The sequence below is a fragment of the Melanotaenia boesemani genome, chromosome 9 (assembly GCF_017639745.1).
Source record: "Melanotaenia boesemani isolate fMelBoe1 chromosome 9, fMelBoe1.pri, whole genome shotgun sequence".
NCBI lineage: Eukaryota > Metazoa > Chordata > Actinopteri > Atheriniformes > Melanotaeniidae > Melanotaenia > Melanotaenia boesemani.
Window position 1 is genome coordinate 23,803,540 of NC_055690.1, and position 19,611 is coordinate 23,823,150.

General features: G+C 38.3%; 1 protein-coding gene across 6 annotated transcripts in view; it reads right to left on the reverse strand.

The window, feature by feature from the left end:
* gria4a (glutamate receptor, ionotropic, AMPA 4a) overlaps positions 1-19,611 on the reverse strand; it is a 125,631-nt gene that overhangs the window by 3,546 nt on the left and 102,474 nt on the right. Inside the window, exons 14-18 of one of the 6 annotated variants that reach the window (XM_041994894.1) lie at positions 11,614-11,812; positions 8,004-8,251; positions 5,147-5,261; positions 2,955-3,069; positions 1,196-1,324 (exon numbers count right to left, since the gene is read on the reverse strand). In XM_041994894.1, the coding sequence (XP_041850828.1) occupies positions 2,992-3,069; positions 5,147-5,261; positions 8,004-8,251; positions 11,614-11,812 (640 nt within the window). In that variant the 3' untranslated portion in view covers positions 1,196-1,324; positions 2,955-2,991. Of the gene's footprint in view, positions 1-1,051; positions 1,325-2,954; positions 3,070-5,146; positions 5,262-8,003; positions 8,252-11,613; positions 11,813-19,611 lie in introns of those variants that run through there. The other 5 variants (XM_041994895.1, XM_041994890.1, XM_041994892.1 and 2 more) reach the window with 5 other exon arrangements.

Sequence of the window (19,611 nt, forward strand, 5' to 3'; positions counted from 1 at the left end):
GAACTAACAGTAATGTTCATGTGTTTTTCTGATGTTGCAGCACCAGAGGGATTAATGAGAGGTCTTGTTAAAAGAAATTGTGGAGAAAAGCTAAGCATCCACTGACATCAAAATATCTTAATAGCCTGTTTTTTCACAATCTGTCTGTCACATTATAGGTAAAAGAAGAAAGAGGTAATAATTAGAACTGAAGTCTGTATAAGAGGTGTCTGCACATAGCTAATTAATTCATAGCTAGAAGCAGCCACTGATTTTAATGATGAACACCTCACTAACAACATTTTGCTGTTAGGAGGTTGAAATACTAAACTCAGTCTTATAGCCAAGAAAACACTGAAACGTAAATGGAAATGTTAAGTAAAGTTAAAAAAGATTTAGAAGAATTAATTCAAATATATTAGTTGTTAATTTTATTATCTTCATGTATCATTAGGTAACTTCTTCATAGGTTGGTTGACAAATAAATAAATAAATAAATAAATAAATAAAAAAATCACTTTCCTGATTGTTTTGATTGTTATTCAAATTATTAAATTAATTCATGTTTTTCAATTTTTTCTTCTAATTTTGGTGATGCTGCTTTTCTTTGCTTTCCATAAACAGAATATTTTGGGGTTTTTCACAGTATAAATGTGGACTTTTTTGTAACTATATATATATATATATACTGGAGCCATGCATCCTTGCTTCTTCACTTGTTGTTAATGACTAAAATGCAGGTGCCTAGTCAAGTCATTAGCCAAGAGCATCACCATCACTATCATCATCCCCATAAACATCACCATCTGCAGCCAAAGACGATGGAACCAAATCTGTAGTCACACATATCTAATCCCAATCAACAAAACACAAACCAAATTTAAAAACAGAAATCTAAGGAATTATTTGGCCAATAAAGAAACTAAACAGCCAAAACAAAAGAAGCTTCATTGGTTCCACAATGCTTGACCACATCGCCATCAACACATGAAGAATGTGGGGCTGCTACAACAGCCTCAACAGTACAAACTCTACAGCACCATCACCATGATTAACACCACCATTAGCCCACCTATATGGCAGCCTCTAAATCCTACCCCTATATCTTGACCCCCTCGGAGCCGTACACGTTGTACCCCTCCCTATAAGTGGCTAGATTCTGGGTGCTGGGGGAGGGGCTGGGACAGTGGGGGGGGCTAAGGTCCACCTTCATGCGCTTGGCTTCGGCCCGTGACTTGTAGCAGAACTCGACCAGGGCCACCAGCATGGCCAGGCCCAGGCCGCCCACAAGGATGTAGAAGACCCCGGCCACATTGGACAGGCTCAGAGCCTGGGATGACTTGTCCTGAAGACAGGGGAGGGAGGGAGAGAGGGAGGAGTTGTGGCCAAGAATTGGCATTGTGAGACAATGGACGTTGGGGAAATGACCAGAGAGGAAAAGTAATGGGTTAAGAGAAAGTCATGAGGAAAGATTGAAAAAGTTGGTGGAAAAACAGAGTAGAATGTTAATTAAAAGTTAAAGTTTTGGAGAATGAAGAAAGAAGATGCAGAAAGAGGAGGTGAATGTGAGAAGGTAGAAGATTTTAGTGTTCAGAGTGAGGGGGAAACATGGGAAAAAGCAAAAAGAGACAATACAGTACAAGTAGTTAGAAACAGAGAAATGGAGAAACATTCTGTTACAACTGTACTTTTCTATTTCTGCTGAATTAAGTTACAGTTTTACCATAAAACATCACAATATTGCATTGTACTTCTACAAACTACAGACTAAAACTACTTCTAAATACTACTTTTTATCACTGCTGCCACCACAACAGCTGCAACACAAATATACTACACATCAGTGACAATTTAAACAATCACATAGCATTTAATCTGCGAGGCAATGACATTTTGCTCTAACAGTGATCAAATGTCCATTTATTTTACATCTAAAATTATGTAATACAGTACCAGTCAAAGATGGGAAAGTGTGTCGAAACATTTGACTGGTACTATATACTTTTAATGATTTTATTTTTTTTTCTTCAAAAGAGCTGTAATGTCTTTAGTCCGGGGATGAAGGTGCACAAATGATCTTAACATCTCAGAAGTTATGCTCATACAAAATATGGTTCTGCTATATCTCATTGGTCATTAGTAATCTCATTTTCATTTAATTTTTTTTTTGAGATTTTAGAAATAGCAACTTAATATGAATTTGGCTTAAATAGATATTTATAACTTAGAAAAAAATGTTGAATTTATTCAGGAAGAATAGTACTTATTAAGTTCAAATTAGCTATTCAAATCTTTCATACTCTAGTACTTATAATTATTCAGCTCTTTGAAGACATGTTGACAATGTTGACATTTCACATCTTATTCGTGAAAATAATATAGTAATTAGGAGCAGAAGTTGAACACTGCAAACTATTATTCTTATAAATACATCCAAAAAGAAATATTTGCAGATTTTGAATAAAATTCTGGACATGTAAAATAAAGTGTTACCAAAATCATTAAAAGTTATTCAAATAAAAACATAGTCTTAGCCCCCGATTAAGTTTCAAATATGAAAGCAAGAGTCAGTTGTTAAAGAATTTAGTGTTGCTCATAACAGTGCTATTATCATTTGCATGATGCGTTTAAGGGCACAAAGACTAGACTTGCATGTAAGATTAAAACATTATGAAGGTGAGGAGTTCTTATAGCATTGTAATGAAGATGGGATTGCCACAGATTGCTACACAAACTGAAGAATAATTTATGTTCATTCTGGTGTAAAATTAACCAGAACATTAAGTAAATGCTGTGACTAGACCTGAAGAAAATGTTGTAGGACATCACTAATGTGGAGCATGTTTAATTTTTGAGGTTGATTAAGGAAATATTTCTATAGCATTTTCTAAGGCAGTAGTTGCAGTAATCTGGAGCGTATTCAGGATGACAGTTTCAGGCTAGCGTTCTGCGGGCCGCAGCTGCGTGAGACTGACCTTACTTCCAGAGTCCTTGGGTCCACACTCTCCCTTGTCATACCACCATTTGTTTTTCAGTTTGTCTAAGACGCCTGCTTCGCTCAGTTTCAAAACTGCAAGGTTTACTGGGGTTCTTCGCGTGTAAAAATAACATAAATAACATCATAGGTCATGTTATTTTATGTTATTATGGTATTTCACATTTGCATTGTACAACTTATTCACATAGAAACTTTTGTTTACATCAAGTGACCTAGCATGGATCCCACTGAGTACATGTGTGTATGCTCGTTGAGGAGGGGCTGGGGGGAACGAGGAGCTAATTCGAGCTACAGACATATGAGTGGGACCCAACTTTGTCACTTAAGGTAACACACCCATACTGCCCCAGCTGTTCCTACAATGAAATAGAGAAACATACTGCTGCACCAGTACTATTGGAATCAAGCTAGCTCTGTGCTGCATCTGGGGAAGTGAGTTGCAGTGACACAGATTTGAAACTTAAGATAAAAAAAAATAATCTATTAGGGTTTAAAGGCCAGGGAAAGCATTTTTTTGTTTTTTCTTTTTTTTTTTAGTTCAGAAGTTTTTCTGCACCCTCAGCTTTTCTTTAATTTTATTGTAACTCTCAGATTAATTACTTTGACATTTTAATAATATGTAACTTTTAGTGCTTGTGAAAGCAACTAAGAGTCATGTACCTCTAGCTATGTCACTATTCTCTTCTTTTTTTCTAAAATTCAAATAGCTCTACATGTTTTTGTAGGTAGGGAATATATAGTTTCATTTTAGAAACCTTTTAGTAACTGGGTTGCTAATCTGCAAGGTATACTTAACGATATACCTCAGTGAATTTTAGTTTAGTTCAAATTCAGACAGTCCTTTCCAATAGTGAACTAATTTAGCTTCTATCGAATGTCAGTCAATGCAACTCATTTGCACATGGAACTTTGGTCTTACACAAGGAGATAAAAACTGCATATCTAGTTGGAAGAGTGAATCAATACAGCTATGTTTCAAAATCTGAGTTTTTGTTGTATCGTCACTTTTGTCGAACACTACCAGCTAGCATTGATGGCAATGCTTATACCTAAATTTAATGAGATACCTTAATTACTGAATGGTTTGCTTTGATATTTGCATGAAATAATTTAAAACATTAATATTCCCTTGAAAATTAAGAATATGAATTCCCTAACCTTCCTATCATAACCGTTAAGTCCAATTTAAAAAGTATTTTGAAATTATGCTTTTTTTTCTTTAGATGAAATGTAAATATTAGCGAACACGCTACAAACATATCCTAAACCTAGCAAACATTGCACGTTTGTTTAAAGGTGCCTAAATACACACTCTGGTAAAGCTTTAGATTTCTATCATTTTCAGATGTTACCATTAGCTTAAACTATTGGTATTGCAAAGATTAAAGGCATCAAATTGCATCTCTGAAATATAGAAGAAAAAGAAGTATAATCTCTATTAATTATTCATTCTTCCATTTGTCTCAAGGCAACCAGAGCTCAAAAAGAATTACAGGGCTACAGTTTCACTCTTGTGTTTTATCCATTGGATATTTAAAAACCAGCTTCATCTACTACATGCACCCATTGTTCAGCTGAGTGAGTGATCAATATTCACTTTGGATTTATTCCAAGTTCTTTATTTTTTCCACAATCCTCTTCCCCGAGCTGCTACCAGGGGGCAAATATTCCTGTCTTCGCAGTAATTTATCTCTTTTTCTTTTTTTCTCTAGGCTCTTCGGTCTTTTACCTTCAACATTACCAGGTCACAGGCAAACAAGCATTACAATGATGATGGGCAATTGGTATCCAATCATTTTACACAAATTTCTTTGATTTATTGATCTTTTTAGGTAATTTAGCAAAGCCAGTTCGTTCTTTCAAAAGAAGCCAATATTTCTTGAGTGCCCTCTTTCGCCGAGCATAATCATCTTTATACACATTTCAACAAGCTTAAAGGTATTTTTGTCACTGCGTGTGATTTTTTTTTCTGTGAAAGGCTCATATCAATGACAAAGATGCAGCTATTAAGCTGCATATTTTGAAGGGGACATTTCAGTCTTTCAACTTTGCCTTTCTTTGCTGGGGCAGATGCATGTGTTACATACAGGACGGGGGCCGTCGCGAGCTGCTCAGCTAGTGAGCGGCCCCCATCACCTTGTGGTGGGGGGGCAGACAGAGAGGGCTAACCTTGGAATCCCCTCCCCCGCTGCCACATTCTCCTTTGTCATACCACCACTTGTTTTTCAATTTGTCCAACAGGCCCTGCTCGTTGAGTTTTAGCACGGCCAGGTTGACCGCATTTCTTTAAGTAAAAAAGGGGGGACAGATAAGATAGTTTGGTCAGAGCAGAGGATAGAGGGACAAACAGACAAAATGGATGGGAACCACAGCCAGGGAGAGAAAAAAAGGGGAAGGAGCAGAGAAAGCAGAAGGAGGATAAATCAAGAGGGATTCAAGGCAAAAAGGTGAGTTAGAGGGGACAATGCACCCCAGACAACACTCACTCTCTTTATTTCTCTTTGACTGCTTTTTAAAATGTTTGATATATTCAGATTTTACTATCTCTCTTATTTGAGCCTGCACTAATAGAAGATGCTCTACACAGTGCCAGATTTCTGCTGTAAACTATGTTAGCTATGTCCCTGCAACCTGCTGATGGTGCTCTTGTCCACGCTGGCTGTTCTTCTACTTTTCTACCAGATGTCTGCTGTATGTGTTTGTGTGGCTCCAGTTTTCTACAGCTCTCCTGCTTACACTGAGCTGGCTGACCTCCAAACAAAATCCAGGCATACAGGGCAGCATTTCTGCAGTCTGTGTGCAGAGATATTCAGCTAAGCTCTGTATATCAGGCTTTATTAAAAACAACTTTCCACTAGTGGAATTATGTTTATCAGTTGTGGTTTATTTTTTAGCGCTTTGTGTGGTACGTGGTCTGCACACTCACTGTCAGTGACAGTGTTGACAAGACTCTGGAAAACATATGATTCTGTACATTTTCTACATGTACGCCCTTTCTCTTTGTATTTGGAGCATCTCTGGTTTTTAATGCTTCCTTGTAATTCTTTTCCCCTGGTTTCAGTCTTTGCTGACCATGCTTTTATTTACTGATCTCTACCAACAGGACACTGCTGTTGGTGCCTACATGTTTGCAAGTCTGTCTCCAATCTGGAATCTTATCTCAGAGTCTGATGGTACACTGCAGGTACGTACGGGGGTATGGAACTGAGAGATTTTCAGCTCTACAAAGTAAAAAAACTGTGATAATAGATGTCTGATGAATGATAATCAAGAGATTCAAAAAGGAAGAGTATTCTCTGGGGTGAATGTTATCTATAGGCTCTGACCTATCTCATCAGCATAAGACGTGTAGGAGTAAACATTTCAAACATATCTAATAATCACATTAGCCACTTATCAATAGTCATATCAAAAGTAGTTATACTCAAAAAAGCATAAAACACTATTATAATCATTATAATATTCATAATATTCATGCTCATCAACATCATCAAGTCAAATAAGGCCAGTGATTCATCCCCCAGGAGGAGAGGCAGAACCTCATGATGTGCACACTCGCAGCCACATGTATGTGACTGGAAGGCTGCTTTTCCAACAACTGAGAGAAGCCAGAGACAACAGTGGATAGTCCAGGAATGTTTTGTGGGGGCTTAAAAGGAACTCATCCACTTGCTGTCTGTCACTTTTCCCTCATAAATGGAAATCCTTTGTACGTAAGAGTTAAAACTAAAGAGGGGCTGGGGTCTTGAGGAAATGTGCACCATACATGGGGAGGAATTATAGAACAGGATGTGAGGCTGATGTGTGGTTTGAGCTTTGCCTTTGATGTGGCAAATTAGAAATGCTGACAGAGATAGATGAAGGGAGAAAAGAGAGCGCAGGTGGTCAAACTTTGCTGAAGTTATTTTCCTCAGTGGGCACTTGTCACCCTGAAAAGACAAGGCCTTTGCACTCGTCACCTGCAAAGTGAAGTTTTTGCAATGTCAGCACACATCAATGAAGCTTTTTGGGACTGTGCAAATGTTTGCTAAAGGAAAAAGAAAATCAAATTGACCAAATTTAGGTCACTTTCTCATTCATTTCCTTTTATGCTCTCTTGTTTTAGATTCAAGCACACTGTCATGCATTCTGTAAAATAAAATGTTCTATTGTGTTTTTAATTTAGGTTTATTCAATTACTTACCAATTTATCAATATTTCATTCAATCTGTGACAGAATAATTTTGGTGTGTGGTCCCATATTAATTTTACATTTTGTCCCCCCAATGGCCAGGCCCCTCAGCGTCTTGTTTCTCACTTTTTGGCTCCTGATTGTCTATGAATTCCCCCCCTTGTGGTTTTAGAAGAAGTAGCAGCAGTCTGAGGTTCTACCCCTCCTCAAAGCAATACGTTCTTACTAAAATGATCATTTAATAATAATTGTCTTATTCATGAATGAACATCAAAATGAGACAGCGGACAAATGAACAGAGTTACCTGTAAGGTGGCCCTGTGGAGAGAAAGATTGGATGACAGAGCAACAGAGAAGAAAGGAGGCATACAAAGAAAAAGAATTATGGATAAAGGTGACACAGGACAAAAAAAAAAAAAAAAAAAAATTAAGGTGAGTTGGTCTAAATCAACATTGAGATGATAGTGAAGAATGACAGTACAGCACCGGGATGAAGACAGAATTACATGCAATACGAAAATAAAAAAAAGGAAGAGACATAATTCAAAGGAAATAAAAAAAGCACGATAGAGAACATAATCTACACATTCAACATATTTATCTATGTCACTGCTGCCAGGTGAAAACTATTTGATTATATTTACCATTAACCATCATGCTTTAGTGTGAATATAAATCAATGAAAAGTTCATTAACATCAAATTATCTTATTTTTGAGTTTATAAACGTTCACATTACAGCAGTGACAGGTTGTTTCAGTTATTGAAAAAGGCACAGCAGGGTAGGTGGAATATCGCAGCAATAGTACAGTATCAGCATTGCTACTGTTTCCTATTGTTACAGTATTCCACCCACCTTAACTGTGAGCCTTTGGGTGTAGCAATGCCATATCCTTTGGAGTCCAGGTTCCCTCCAACTTTCATGGTGTCACAAGGCTTGCGCTGCTCCGTGTATTCGTTCATGGTGGACTCTAAGAGGAAGGCGTACTTCCCCTTGGATTTGCGGACTCTTGCCACACCCTCTGCTGTGGTTTTGGTGAAGACAGTCGGCTCAGCAGACTTCATATAAGACCACATCTTCTCGTATACAGCTATTTTGGATCTCTGTAAAAGGGGAGTGGTACAAATTGAAAGCAAAGGTTAACTCAGAATGAGAGAGCATGATTTTACTAATGTATCAGTGTAAATTCACATAAATGATAGATTTTGCTGAAAGGTCATCTTTTCTTCCCTCTGCAAATGGTATGTTAATTAGCACATGTCCATGCTGTATGTCTTCTTCTGTATGTCAACTCACAACATGCTAAAACCTATAACATTTGGAGCTCCTCTGATAAAACATGAAATCATTCCAATCAAAATGATGTTATAGCTGAGACAGAAAGGAACCATTTGACATGTAAAAACTAGTTCAGATAAAAAGTATATGCTGTATTATTTATGGTGATACTCCACAGCACTTTACGCCACAATTCCTCCATCTTTTCTAACTCACATCCTTCCTTTTCAATTCAATTCAATTCAATTTAATTTAATTTAATTTAATTTAATTTAATTTAATTTAATTTAATTTAATTTAATTCAATTTTATTTATAAAGCACTTTTCAACACCCTCAGTTGACCAACTGCTATCAATTTATTCATATGTTAATAGTTTGTTATAGTTATTAACCCAGGTCTTGACCGATTCGATATGGAAGAGAATGAACTGATTCACATATTTGATTTGGGATAGGTTTTACATTGGATGTCCGTCCTGACAGCCCTCTGCATTTATCTGGGCTTGGGACAAGCCAAGGCAAAGGTTATGTTTTTTTGACAGTGTTGGTTTGTCTGTCTGTCTGTCTGTTAGCAACATAACTCAAAATGTTATGGGCAATTTTGATTAAATTTTCAGGAAATCTCAGAAATGGAATATAGAACAAGCGATTAGATTTTGGGGATGATCCGGATCACAGCCTGGATCTAGGAATTTTTTAAAGGATTCTTTGCTATGGGAAGATAGGAGTAATTTAGCCATTATAGAGGTTTATAATGCCCACAATCTTTGGCAAAAAAACCCCCCAAAAAACAAAACAAAACAAAACAAAAAAACAAAACAAAAAACAAAACAAACAAAACAAACAAACAACAACAAAAAAACAAACAAACAAACAAAAAAAAAAAAACAGTTGCTTGATGGAGTTCTTTGGTTCTAGTTGCAACTGTGTCTTATAATATAAAGCCAACTGCTGCAGTTTTATAGTCCCTAATGAAATTACACTCCTGATGGAGTGCTCTGTCTTCTATCTTCCATTCTGATCCTCTGGCATATAATGACATTTATAACCACATTTAAAATGTAACACTATGTCTCTCTTAACAAGTCAAGCATCAGTCTTATTTTAAACGAGTCTATGGTGTGAATAGTGGCATACTAATCGGTGATGCAATTATGAATTCAGGAGAGCTTTTTAGAGGACATCTACCTGACATGATACATCTTATTAGACTGTTTATATGTGTGTGTCTGCAGCTCTGTGTTGTCTATTCTTGTATGTCTCATATACTCTGTTGCTGTATGAGTGTGAGGAGAGTGCGAATTGTGTGTACTCATGAGTGAAAATAACAAGCAGAGGAGTCAAACTGTCATCTTCCACAAGCATCCTGTTTCTTTTTTTTCCTCTTTCCCTCCTGGTATATGAGTGTTATTCTGTCGCTCTGCAAGCGACAAGCCAGGGCCTCAGGAACTGAAATCGGCACCTGGGGGATGGTGTGGATGTACGTGTGTGTGTATCAGGGTGTTGATGGAGCATGACGGACACCTATCCCATAATAATGTCACTCACATTCAAGAGGACCAGTATGCCCCTCCTCTCTTGGCATTTTGCACTCTCTGACTCTCAACTTTTTTCCTTTTATTTTTTTTTTACTCTGCAAAAGTCTATCATATCTTTGCATCATATCCACCAGCCCTTCATCCATCCATCCATCCATCCATCCATCCATCCATCCATCTTTTCTTCTCAGAAATCTAGACAAAATGTCGCAGAAATGTTGATATTTCTGTGCACGTACCAACAGTGTATAGCCTTGGAGGAATGGATGGATAGATGACAATAAGATGTGACTCTTTCCAGATTCTTTCACAATGAATGTGGCTGTGATAGAGGAAATTGACGCTGAAGTTATACCTTCTGGCATTAAAAACACTATTACAAACCTACATAATGTACATGTCTTTCTGGGACAGATGCCATTCAAACTTTGATACACAAGTCAAACACATACACTCCATATTGCCGAATCTGCATACATACATCTGCAAACGTACGTGTATACAAAATATACACAAACATAAATGCACACACACAAAGATAATTAATGGTGGTGGTGAATCCCTCTCAGCTGTGGGAGAGTAAATTGCTTTTTCACCCTCCACAGATTTCAGCCTGCTTGTTATGTTGATGATGCCAGAGCCACTCAAAGAAGTCCAAACTGTCTACCACTTGCTACCTCTCTCCAATCCCCCGCCATGTCCTAGAACACAAATGCTCATATATACATCCTCACAAAGCATGACTGCATATTTTCACACAGCATGCATCCTCACAAACAATTTTCGTAATTATTCACAAGACATAATGATGTGACAGGGCATGATAACAAAAGGGTCTAATATGTAAAAAAAACCAAACCAAACCAAAACAAAACATTGTGTGCATTTATAGGTTTTCTGTAAGGACTATTTAGGCAAGATGAAAAGTCTAGATCTCCAATAAGCATTTGCTTTTAGTCTGGTGTTGTTTCCTGCTTACTTTTGGATTATGACAGCTCTTCGTAAAATGATCTACTACAGCTCAGTCTCCATCTATTCTCAGTCTAATCCAGGGATGTCACACTCTAATCCTTGATGGCCACTATCTAGTAGGTTTTCATCGTTTTCCTGCTCCTTACTAAAAATTAATGTGTCATTATGAAAAAGTTTAACAGAAGCTGTTGCATCCATTTGATTTGATTTAGGTGTGTTGGAGCGGGAAAACAAAACCTGCAGGATAGTGGCCCTCGTGGACCGGAATTTGACAACCCTGCTAATCCAGCTCTACGTTAGTGCCTTATACGATTTGCTACTATTATTATTATCAATGAAGTAACTTCATTTCATAGGGTTGGAAAGTAATTAATTGCAGCAGTAGTGTGGTAAACATAATTCAACTGCAATTATGATTGGAAATATTTGAGAAATCAAAGAACTCCTTTAAAATATTCATTCAGTCATATTTTTGACTGGACTTAAAATAGCATTCTCTTTGAACATCTCTGGCCAGGTTTCAGTAATAGTCTTAATTATGAAATCAACAGAATTAGCTTTCCTCCATGTCATCTGAGGATTTATGAAGCCTTACTTTAGCAGTAAATGTACTTTACAAAGTGAAATGTCAAAACCCTCACAACAAAATAAATCAAGAGTGAATCAGGTCCTTACCCTGAAGAACTCCTTAGTAGAGCCCGAATCCAACGTCCCATAGGCTATCTCTGTCTGTTTGGCCAAGTCCTCTGCACTCTCTATAGGCGAGACCATCCTCTCCACAGTGAGAAATGCAGCCAGGTTGGCTGTGTAAGAGGAGATGATGATAAGAGTGAAGAACCACCACACGCCTCCAACAATCCGTCCAGACAGGGACCTACAGACAATGGAAAAGGGACGAGATTGGAGAGAAACAAGAAGGATGAAAAAGTAGCAGAGGCAGGGCGACATGGTAAAAATTATGGTAGATAATGAAAGGATGAAAACAGCAGAAGTGAGTGAAAGAATGAAAATGGTCCGTATTTATATAGCGCTTTACTGTACCTGGGATGATACCCAAAGCGCTTTACATCATACATCACATTCACCCATTCACACACAAGACATTGATGTCTTGCCCAAGGACACCTCGACATGAACTCCACTTTGCCAAGGATTCAACCGGCAACCCTCAGGTTACAAGACGTCCGCTCTACCCTGCTGAGCCACGCCGCCCCCCAAAAACAATCGAGAAGGAAACAGCCTTGACTCAGGTTATGCAAGACAAATCATTGTTTTACAAAGCATCTTTAAGACAACTGTACATGAGTGTAAAACTGACAGAGTTGCCAAAGTAATTGTATTTTAGCCCCTGAACTAATTCAGCAGTAACAATAAGAGACCACGTGAAACAGATTACAGTCTGAACACCCTTCTGTCTCATTCTCAACCTCATTTGTTCTTTCCCTTTTCTACATGTTTACTCTTTTCTATCTACCAATTGTAAGCAAACGGATAAAAGTTAGTAGCAGTTCATTTAGTTTTTTCTTTGAGGGGGGATTATGTCAACTTGTTTCTTTTACTAAGAAGAAGGATAACAATAAAGGGTGAGTTTGTTTGGGAAAATAGAGATAAAAGGAACAATTGCAAAAGAATTTCTATATAAAGCACTTTATTGGTTTGATTGTTAAACAGTTAAGATACAGAAAGATAAAATATTCTCTGTTTAGGAGACAGTGAGAATGGTAAAGAGGGACTGGTTGAGCCAAGCACTTAATACATTGCTATTTCATGAAATTCTGAAATATTAATTATTTTCAAGGAGAATGGGTCACCACATAATGGGTTAATCTAACGCACCAAGGTAAGCTGAGCATTCAGGGACTATTGACTATCATGCTTCATGGATTTATCTGCAATGGCCCATTAGTATTTCTTTGGTGCTATTACCATGACATGAAATACATACAATACTGTATATTTAAACAACCTAGAGCCATTATCTTTCTATTACATGACAAGTTTCATGCTGGTGTCAAAAGTAGCAGTGGGGCTGAAATGCATGGTGAAAGGTAACATCTACCTCACAAATGTTAAAAAACAAAACAAAACAAACAAACAAACAAACAAAAAAATAATAACCAAAAACACATAAAAACAGTATAAATCAGCACAACAGGAGACTAATAAATTTCATGGTATGCCATGGTAATAGCCCAATTTCAATGCAACCTCATGGGAAAAACTATGTAAGGTTGAACAGTTTTAATAAGATTTATCTACAAAACATTAAACTTTAAACAAATCTTGTGAAAAGTGGAGCTGAGGCTCCGTGGCTTTTAAAACAACCAAGACCAGCAAGCCAGTGAGTGATACAGGTGCTACAAGGGTTGTTTACTGGAGTGCTTCTCAAACTGGGGGTCGCAAGATACTTTCAAGGGGTTGCCAGATAATTGTAGATAGCCCACATTTTTTAAATAAATTTGAGATTTTTACCCAAACTTAGCTGATTTTTGGCAGGTAAGTGCCCTATTACAGCAGTGAACCACCAAAAACCACTTTATCCTCATTATTTATGAAGATTTCGACAGATTTCCAGCCTTACATTTAGAGGATGGCTGCAAGGTGACTAATTTCATACATCACACAATTAATCACAAAGTCGTCACCTGGGGGTCAGGGTTGCAAATATCAATACATGGTATCTTGGGGGTTGTGGCTCAAAAAGTTTGAGATCCACTGGTTTAGTGTACATAATTTCTATGTGGATATGTGTTGGATCCCAAAACTTGTATTCCGAACTTCTGCCTAAAATGCTTAAGTAGTAGCTAGGGGGTACAAAAGAATATCGGACAAAGTGGCTGGGTTCATTCAATATGGAAATCTGGCAGTTTTATATACAATGTATCAAATGTTTTTTAAATCTGTTTTCTTTAGTTTCTGTTATTCAAACACATATGATTAACAGACATTGTAAGCAAATTATTTTCACAGGTTGGTGGTAGTACGTGCTTAGCATTCCTGCTGGTTGTACCTCTGCCAGGGCCTAAATGCTAGCTGCAGGGTCTTCAGTTGGATGCCACTGATGCTTTGCCCCTTTACTTCCAGTACATCTCAGGATGGAGGGACAGTGGTGAGGGATGTCTCCCTGCAGCTCTCTCCAGCTGGACTTTGGTACTCAGGTCCTACTGTGTGGCTGTTCTAGTCCCCCAGCTCTTGTCTTTTCTCCATGACCAAAGCTGAAAATCCTTTTTGCTGCTTCTTCAGAGAGGTCTTTCAGGGCTTTCTGAGCTTTTGTCTCTGAGAAGCCAATGTCTTTGAGAAAGCTCTTAGTTGAAAGCCCCACAAAGCCACGGCAGTCAACTTTCATTGAAAAGGTTGTTACTCTCCAGCCCCTCTGCTGACTCTCAGCCACAAGTTCTGCATACTGGGATTTCTTTCTTTTACACGCTTCCTGAATTGATTCTTCCCATGGGACTGTCAAATTGACAATCAAGACCTTTTTTTTCATCTTCCTGGGGCCAAGACTGTTATGCTCTCTGCAAGGTAATTCTGTGAGGACTGTTCCGCTGCAATGAACTGGAAAAGAGGCTTCTGCTGATGCTGGGCTTGCCTATTTGCAGTGGGATCTCTTGCTCTCTGTGAGCTCTACCAGCTTCCTTAGCACCTGGTCATGTGGCCACCTGAAGCGACCTTGTGCCAAAGCAATCTTGCAGCCATACAAGATGTGGTTGAGTGTGGCTTGGGCCATTCCAAACAAGCGGCAGTTCTCTTCCAAGCCAAACCATCAGGTTAGATTGGCTGGACTTGGGAGCGTGTCATATGTGGCTTGGATTAGAAAGCTCAGCCTCGCTTAAGGTACCCTCCATAGGTGACCCCACCCCATCTTTCTGGGGAGAATGCCCATTGGCTGATTGACTTGACCAAGAGCCTGTCTTTCTCAATTCTCATCACTTCTGTCACCACCATCCTCTTTTGTTCGCTTACAGAAGCTCTGTACCACAGCTTCTGAGGCTCTCCCCAGCCTAGCCCACACTTTCCTTGCTGGGTTTTCCTGACCAGTTAGTGGTGCCTCAGTCTTGAGAAGGCACTGTCAACACATTTTTCTGTTTTCCTTTCCCTGTTCAGACCTTGATGTTAGCATTCCTGACCAGCTGGTTACTTGACTGCTTCAGTTCAAGCACCAGCCTGGTCTTCTTCAGCCTGTAGCCAAGAGAGATGTTTTTTAGAGGTAATTGCAGTGCATTTTTTCCAAACAGAGCAGTTGCTGAAAGACATTTTGGAAGTACCAGCCACTTGTAATTGTTCATGATGTTATCTAGCTCATCTTTAATGGCCACATTACACGTTGGTATAGTGTGAACTGAAAACACCAGATCTTGTGTTTAGCAAGAATGTAGCTCTGGTCAGTCCTCTTCAAGCCCTCTTTCAATTGGTCTTTGACTACTGTTGCCATGTGCCTGTCTTTAAGCTCTGCTGTATAGTTTCTTCCCAGGCTTTTGATTGGCTGTATAGTTAACGCTGGGATTCTTTCTCCTGCCAAATCCACTCTGCTACCCTTGTGGATTGAAAGGCTGTGCAACTTGGCAGGCCTTATCTTTATCCTGGCCTTGGACAGCAGTTCTTCTAATCTTTTGAGGAGTCACAATGTGCATGCAGCTGTCAGCAATAGACTGGTGACATCATCCATAAAACATTGCAGAGGTGGTAAGCATTGCCCTGCACTATTGCACATTCCTCTGAACACTGTTCTTGCGCCAATCAGAATGACCTCAAACGTTGCCGTGAATAGAATGGGTGAGATGGAGCATCCTCTGTCCAGCTGTTGCCACATAGTTGTATAGGCTAGCAGTGCATGACAGATCTTCAGCTTGCCATAGTAGCTCTCGATGATGTGCTTGACACCTGCTCTGATGAGAGCAGTCATCATTTTGAAATTCAGTGCTCATCTTTAATCTCATTATTTGGTTTCTACCATCTTTCCACATTGGACTCTTTGTTGCTAAATGATCCATTTCAGTCCCTGGCTGATGGGCAGCCACATCCTCCAGTCATTTGTGCCCAAGAAAGTAGTATACAGTCATAATTTCAAAGTATGATTGTTTAAAATAATACTTAAAAAAAGGTTTAGCTGAGATATATTGACTGAACCAACTTATCAACTTTGTAAAAGTTACCATTATTTTGGAATCATAACTCCTATTACATTAGACACAATCATATCAACCTTGTAAATCACTGGCAAAAGGTACTTTGCCAAATTTAGGTTAGAGGTCACATCTTATATGCAATCTGACATTAAGGCTGAACATACCTCAGAAAGCCATTTGGTAAGATGACCCATCTGTTGTGAAAGCAGTGATATGCAAGTTATTTTACTGGGCAGGGTTTGTTTTTAAGAAGTGCATGCTGAATAGACAAGGAAAGCCAGAGGTCTGCAGGGTGTGCTGATACCTGACTTGGCATAAATTGCCACCTTTTAGAGCAACTTCACATTCTGCTGCTGTTTAGAACAGAGCACAACTCTTAATCCTTTATATCTCTCGCACAAACATACACACACAAATATGAATTGATAGTGTCTGTCCTTGAGGCATTGATTTATTGGGCTGAATTAATGAACCTTCAGTACACTGTGATGGATTCTCCTACGAAAGAGTTGTTGGGGTTTGTTTTATACTTTTTAGGAGACAAAAGAAATTTGTTTTTCTTTTGTTTATAAATTTTTTCTTTAGCATGTGAAAAATGGATTGACAGAGACAGATGCAGACTTAAAATACTGACTTTGAATCTGTGGAAAAAGATGTCAAACACATCAAATGTAGTGTTCAGCAACTGTTGGTGAAAGGTTGTTACTGTTGATGACAAATTCAATATAATTTGATAATCTTCACAGTGTGTTGATTAGCTCTGAAAAACAAAAAAAGACATTGGTGGCAGAAGATAGAAGGAACATGGAAAGCATAATTAGAAACCAATTTTAAACGTTCAGCTGGGCCATTAGGGTATGTGATCTGACAGATGAGTGGAAAATCTGTGAAGGCATTTTAATGAGACCTGATGAGAGGATTTTTTGATTTCAATGGACACTTTAACAGAAAATGAAAGCGTATATACAACTCAGTCCTAAATCCCTAGTGATTTAGGAGTCCACAGACTCTCCTCCACAGCAGATGTCTCTGTCCTCTCTGTCCTTGTCCTGTCTCGGTCTGGATACAAGAGACATAATTGATGGAGTAATAAAAATTAAGAAAATAACAGCTAGAGAACAAACTAGTCTCAAGAGCTAACCAAACAGTAACAGAACTCGACATCAATCTAACAAATTAACTAGACAGGGGTAGCAAGTGTTTTATTTGTAAAACAGTAAATGCCTAATTTATCAATAATAACCACATTGTTGCCGTTAACTAGCAGGAGTTAGTGGCTGCTACTTACTTTCATCTTTAAAAAAAACCACCCTGTGTAACCATTTTGATATGGTGTTATATGCAGCTGCAGAAGCAGTTGGAGTGAAAGGTTGGGATGAAAATGTGGAGAGGTGATAAATGGAATGGATTTGGCTGCCGGGACTTTAAATGGGAAATTTCACTGCGCTGTGTTCCAGACATAAAACAATTCAAATGATCACGTCAATCATTACAGCCAATAATAAAATTTTTATTTTAAAGGGAGGCTTAAGAACATTTTAGAATAGCTCCAGACCCCTAAAATTGGCATAATGACACCTATGGTTAGGGCTATATGGGAAAAAACACACCACAGAAATAAAAGAAAGACAAAGCTTAAATAAATGTCAGTAATGCGGACAGAGAAAAGGGCAGGTGGCTCAAAAGCAAGATTTCTCCACTGTGCGCTTTTAATTAGTCTATTTTTTAATATTGTAAAAAAATGTGGCAAAAAAAGTATTAATTTGTCTTGAAATTGACACATTTTACGAAGGTCTTAATGACCTATCTGTGACATTTACACCAGTATTTAAGGAGATCATTTTACAGGGTGTGGAGTGATCCATGATTTCAGTTTGCCTTTTCTTCCTTAGAGTCTGCTCTCTTTTGTGATCTGTGACATTTTCTGAATGTCGACGCTTGGATCATGCTTAATGCTTGGATATCATGTCAATCTAAAGCAGAGCCGATTGTTCAGGCAGGAAGTCAGTTGATGAAAAGCAAATTTGATCTGACTGGTTTTAAAAATAAAACACTATGTACCAACTTTGGATAGTGTTTTTATTCTGAAACGTCAACATTATGTCATAACTGTCAGCATGGGCACCATGGCATCAGGTTGGAGAAGGTTTTGCTTGAAAATTGACATCATAGATGATGAGGAGTTAATATTGGAGGTGGAAAGCCGCACCATTTTGTATAACACCACACACACCTAATGTAAAGAAATAAAGAATGAGCATTTAAGACCTGTTCAGACTGGCCAAATAACCTATAACACAATGTTGCAATCCTTGCTTGATCGAGTGAACTTGAGAATCCAGCCAAGGCAGAGACGCTCTGAAACACTCTTGGGTAAAAGGGTGCCAGGTGGAAAGATTGGCGTTTGGTGGAACCAAGGGGTACAGTGGCCCGGAAGTACAAAACAATATTACATCGAGTGAAACACTTTTACATTTTCGTGATATAAATTTACATCCAGTGAAGCACTTTCACAAGTTTTCCAAAACACAATTACAAAGCTAGGTGTTACACCAAAATCTGTGATCCATCAGAATCTGTCACCACAGGGGGCAAAAGTGTACATTTCTCTGCATATACGTTTTAGAACACGAGCAAAGTCTTGAAAACTTTTATTGAAAACACATTTTGGATAGCTATCAGAATGCATTACTTTACTGTACCTGCATTATAATGAACTCAAACTTAAATAAAAGTGTTTTCAAGACTTTGCTCTTCTTCTAAGACATACATGTAGAGGGCTCCCTGCAGTCACAGATTCTGATGGTCACAGATTTAGGTGAAACACGTAAATATCTTTCAGTAAACTTGTAAAAGTGTTTCACTAGATGTAAATGTGTATTGCAAAAATGTAAAAGTTTTTGACTCAATGTAAAATTGTTTTGCACTTTCCGGCCACCGTAGAGGGGTATTACTTTGTCGAAATGAATTTTTTCAATATAAGATAATTTTGTGGCTTGTTAAAGGAATTACTTGACAATGGTGTTTCCTCTATATACACCTGATTCAGATTAATAAACTTTCTCATTAAGTTCTTTGCAGCCTGTTAACAAGCCTTTCATTTAATTCAGGTGTGTTAACGTAGGGTTACCTCTACGACATGCAGGGCAGTGGGCCCTGAGGACCAGGACTGAGAAACACTGATATAGGATGTTTTTATCTGCTGTGGATTGTATATAAGGGTATAAAGCAGGGATTACCAAATCTGGACAGCTTAGGCAAGTGTCCTGCAGGTATTCAGTGTGACCCTGCTCTAACAAACCTGATTGAAACTAATGACTCATTATGCAGAACTTCATAGGCTGTTGGGTCCATTTAATTTGGGTCAGGTGTGTTGGATCAGGGACAATTTGAAAACCTGCAGGACACTGCCCCAAGAGGTCCAGATTTGGTGATTCGTGGAATAAACAAACCATCTATTTGGTAAACACATAATAAATGGACAACATACCCACTATGGAACTGGAACTTCAATAGCATCTTCCAAAAAATTAAATATAGTATACCA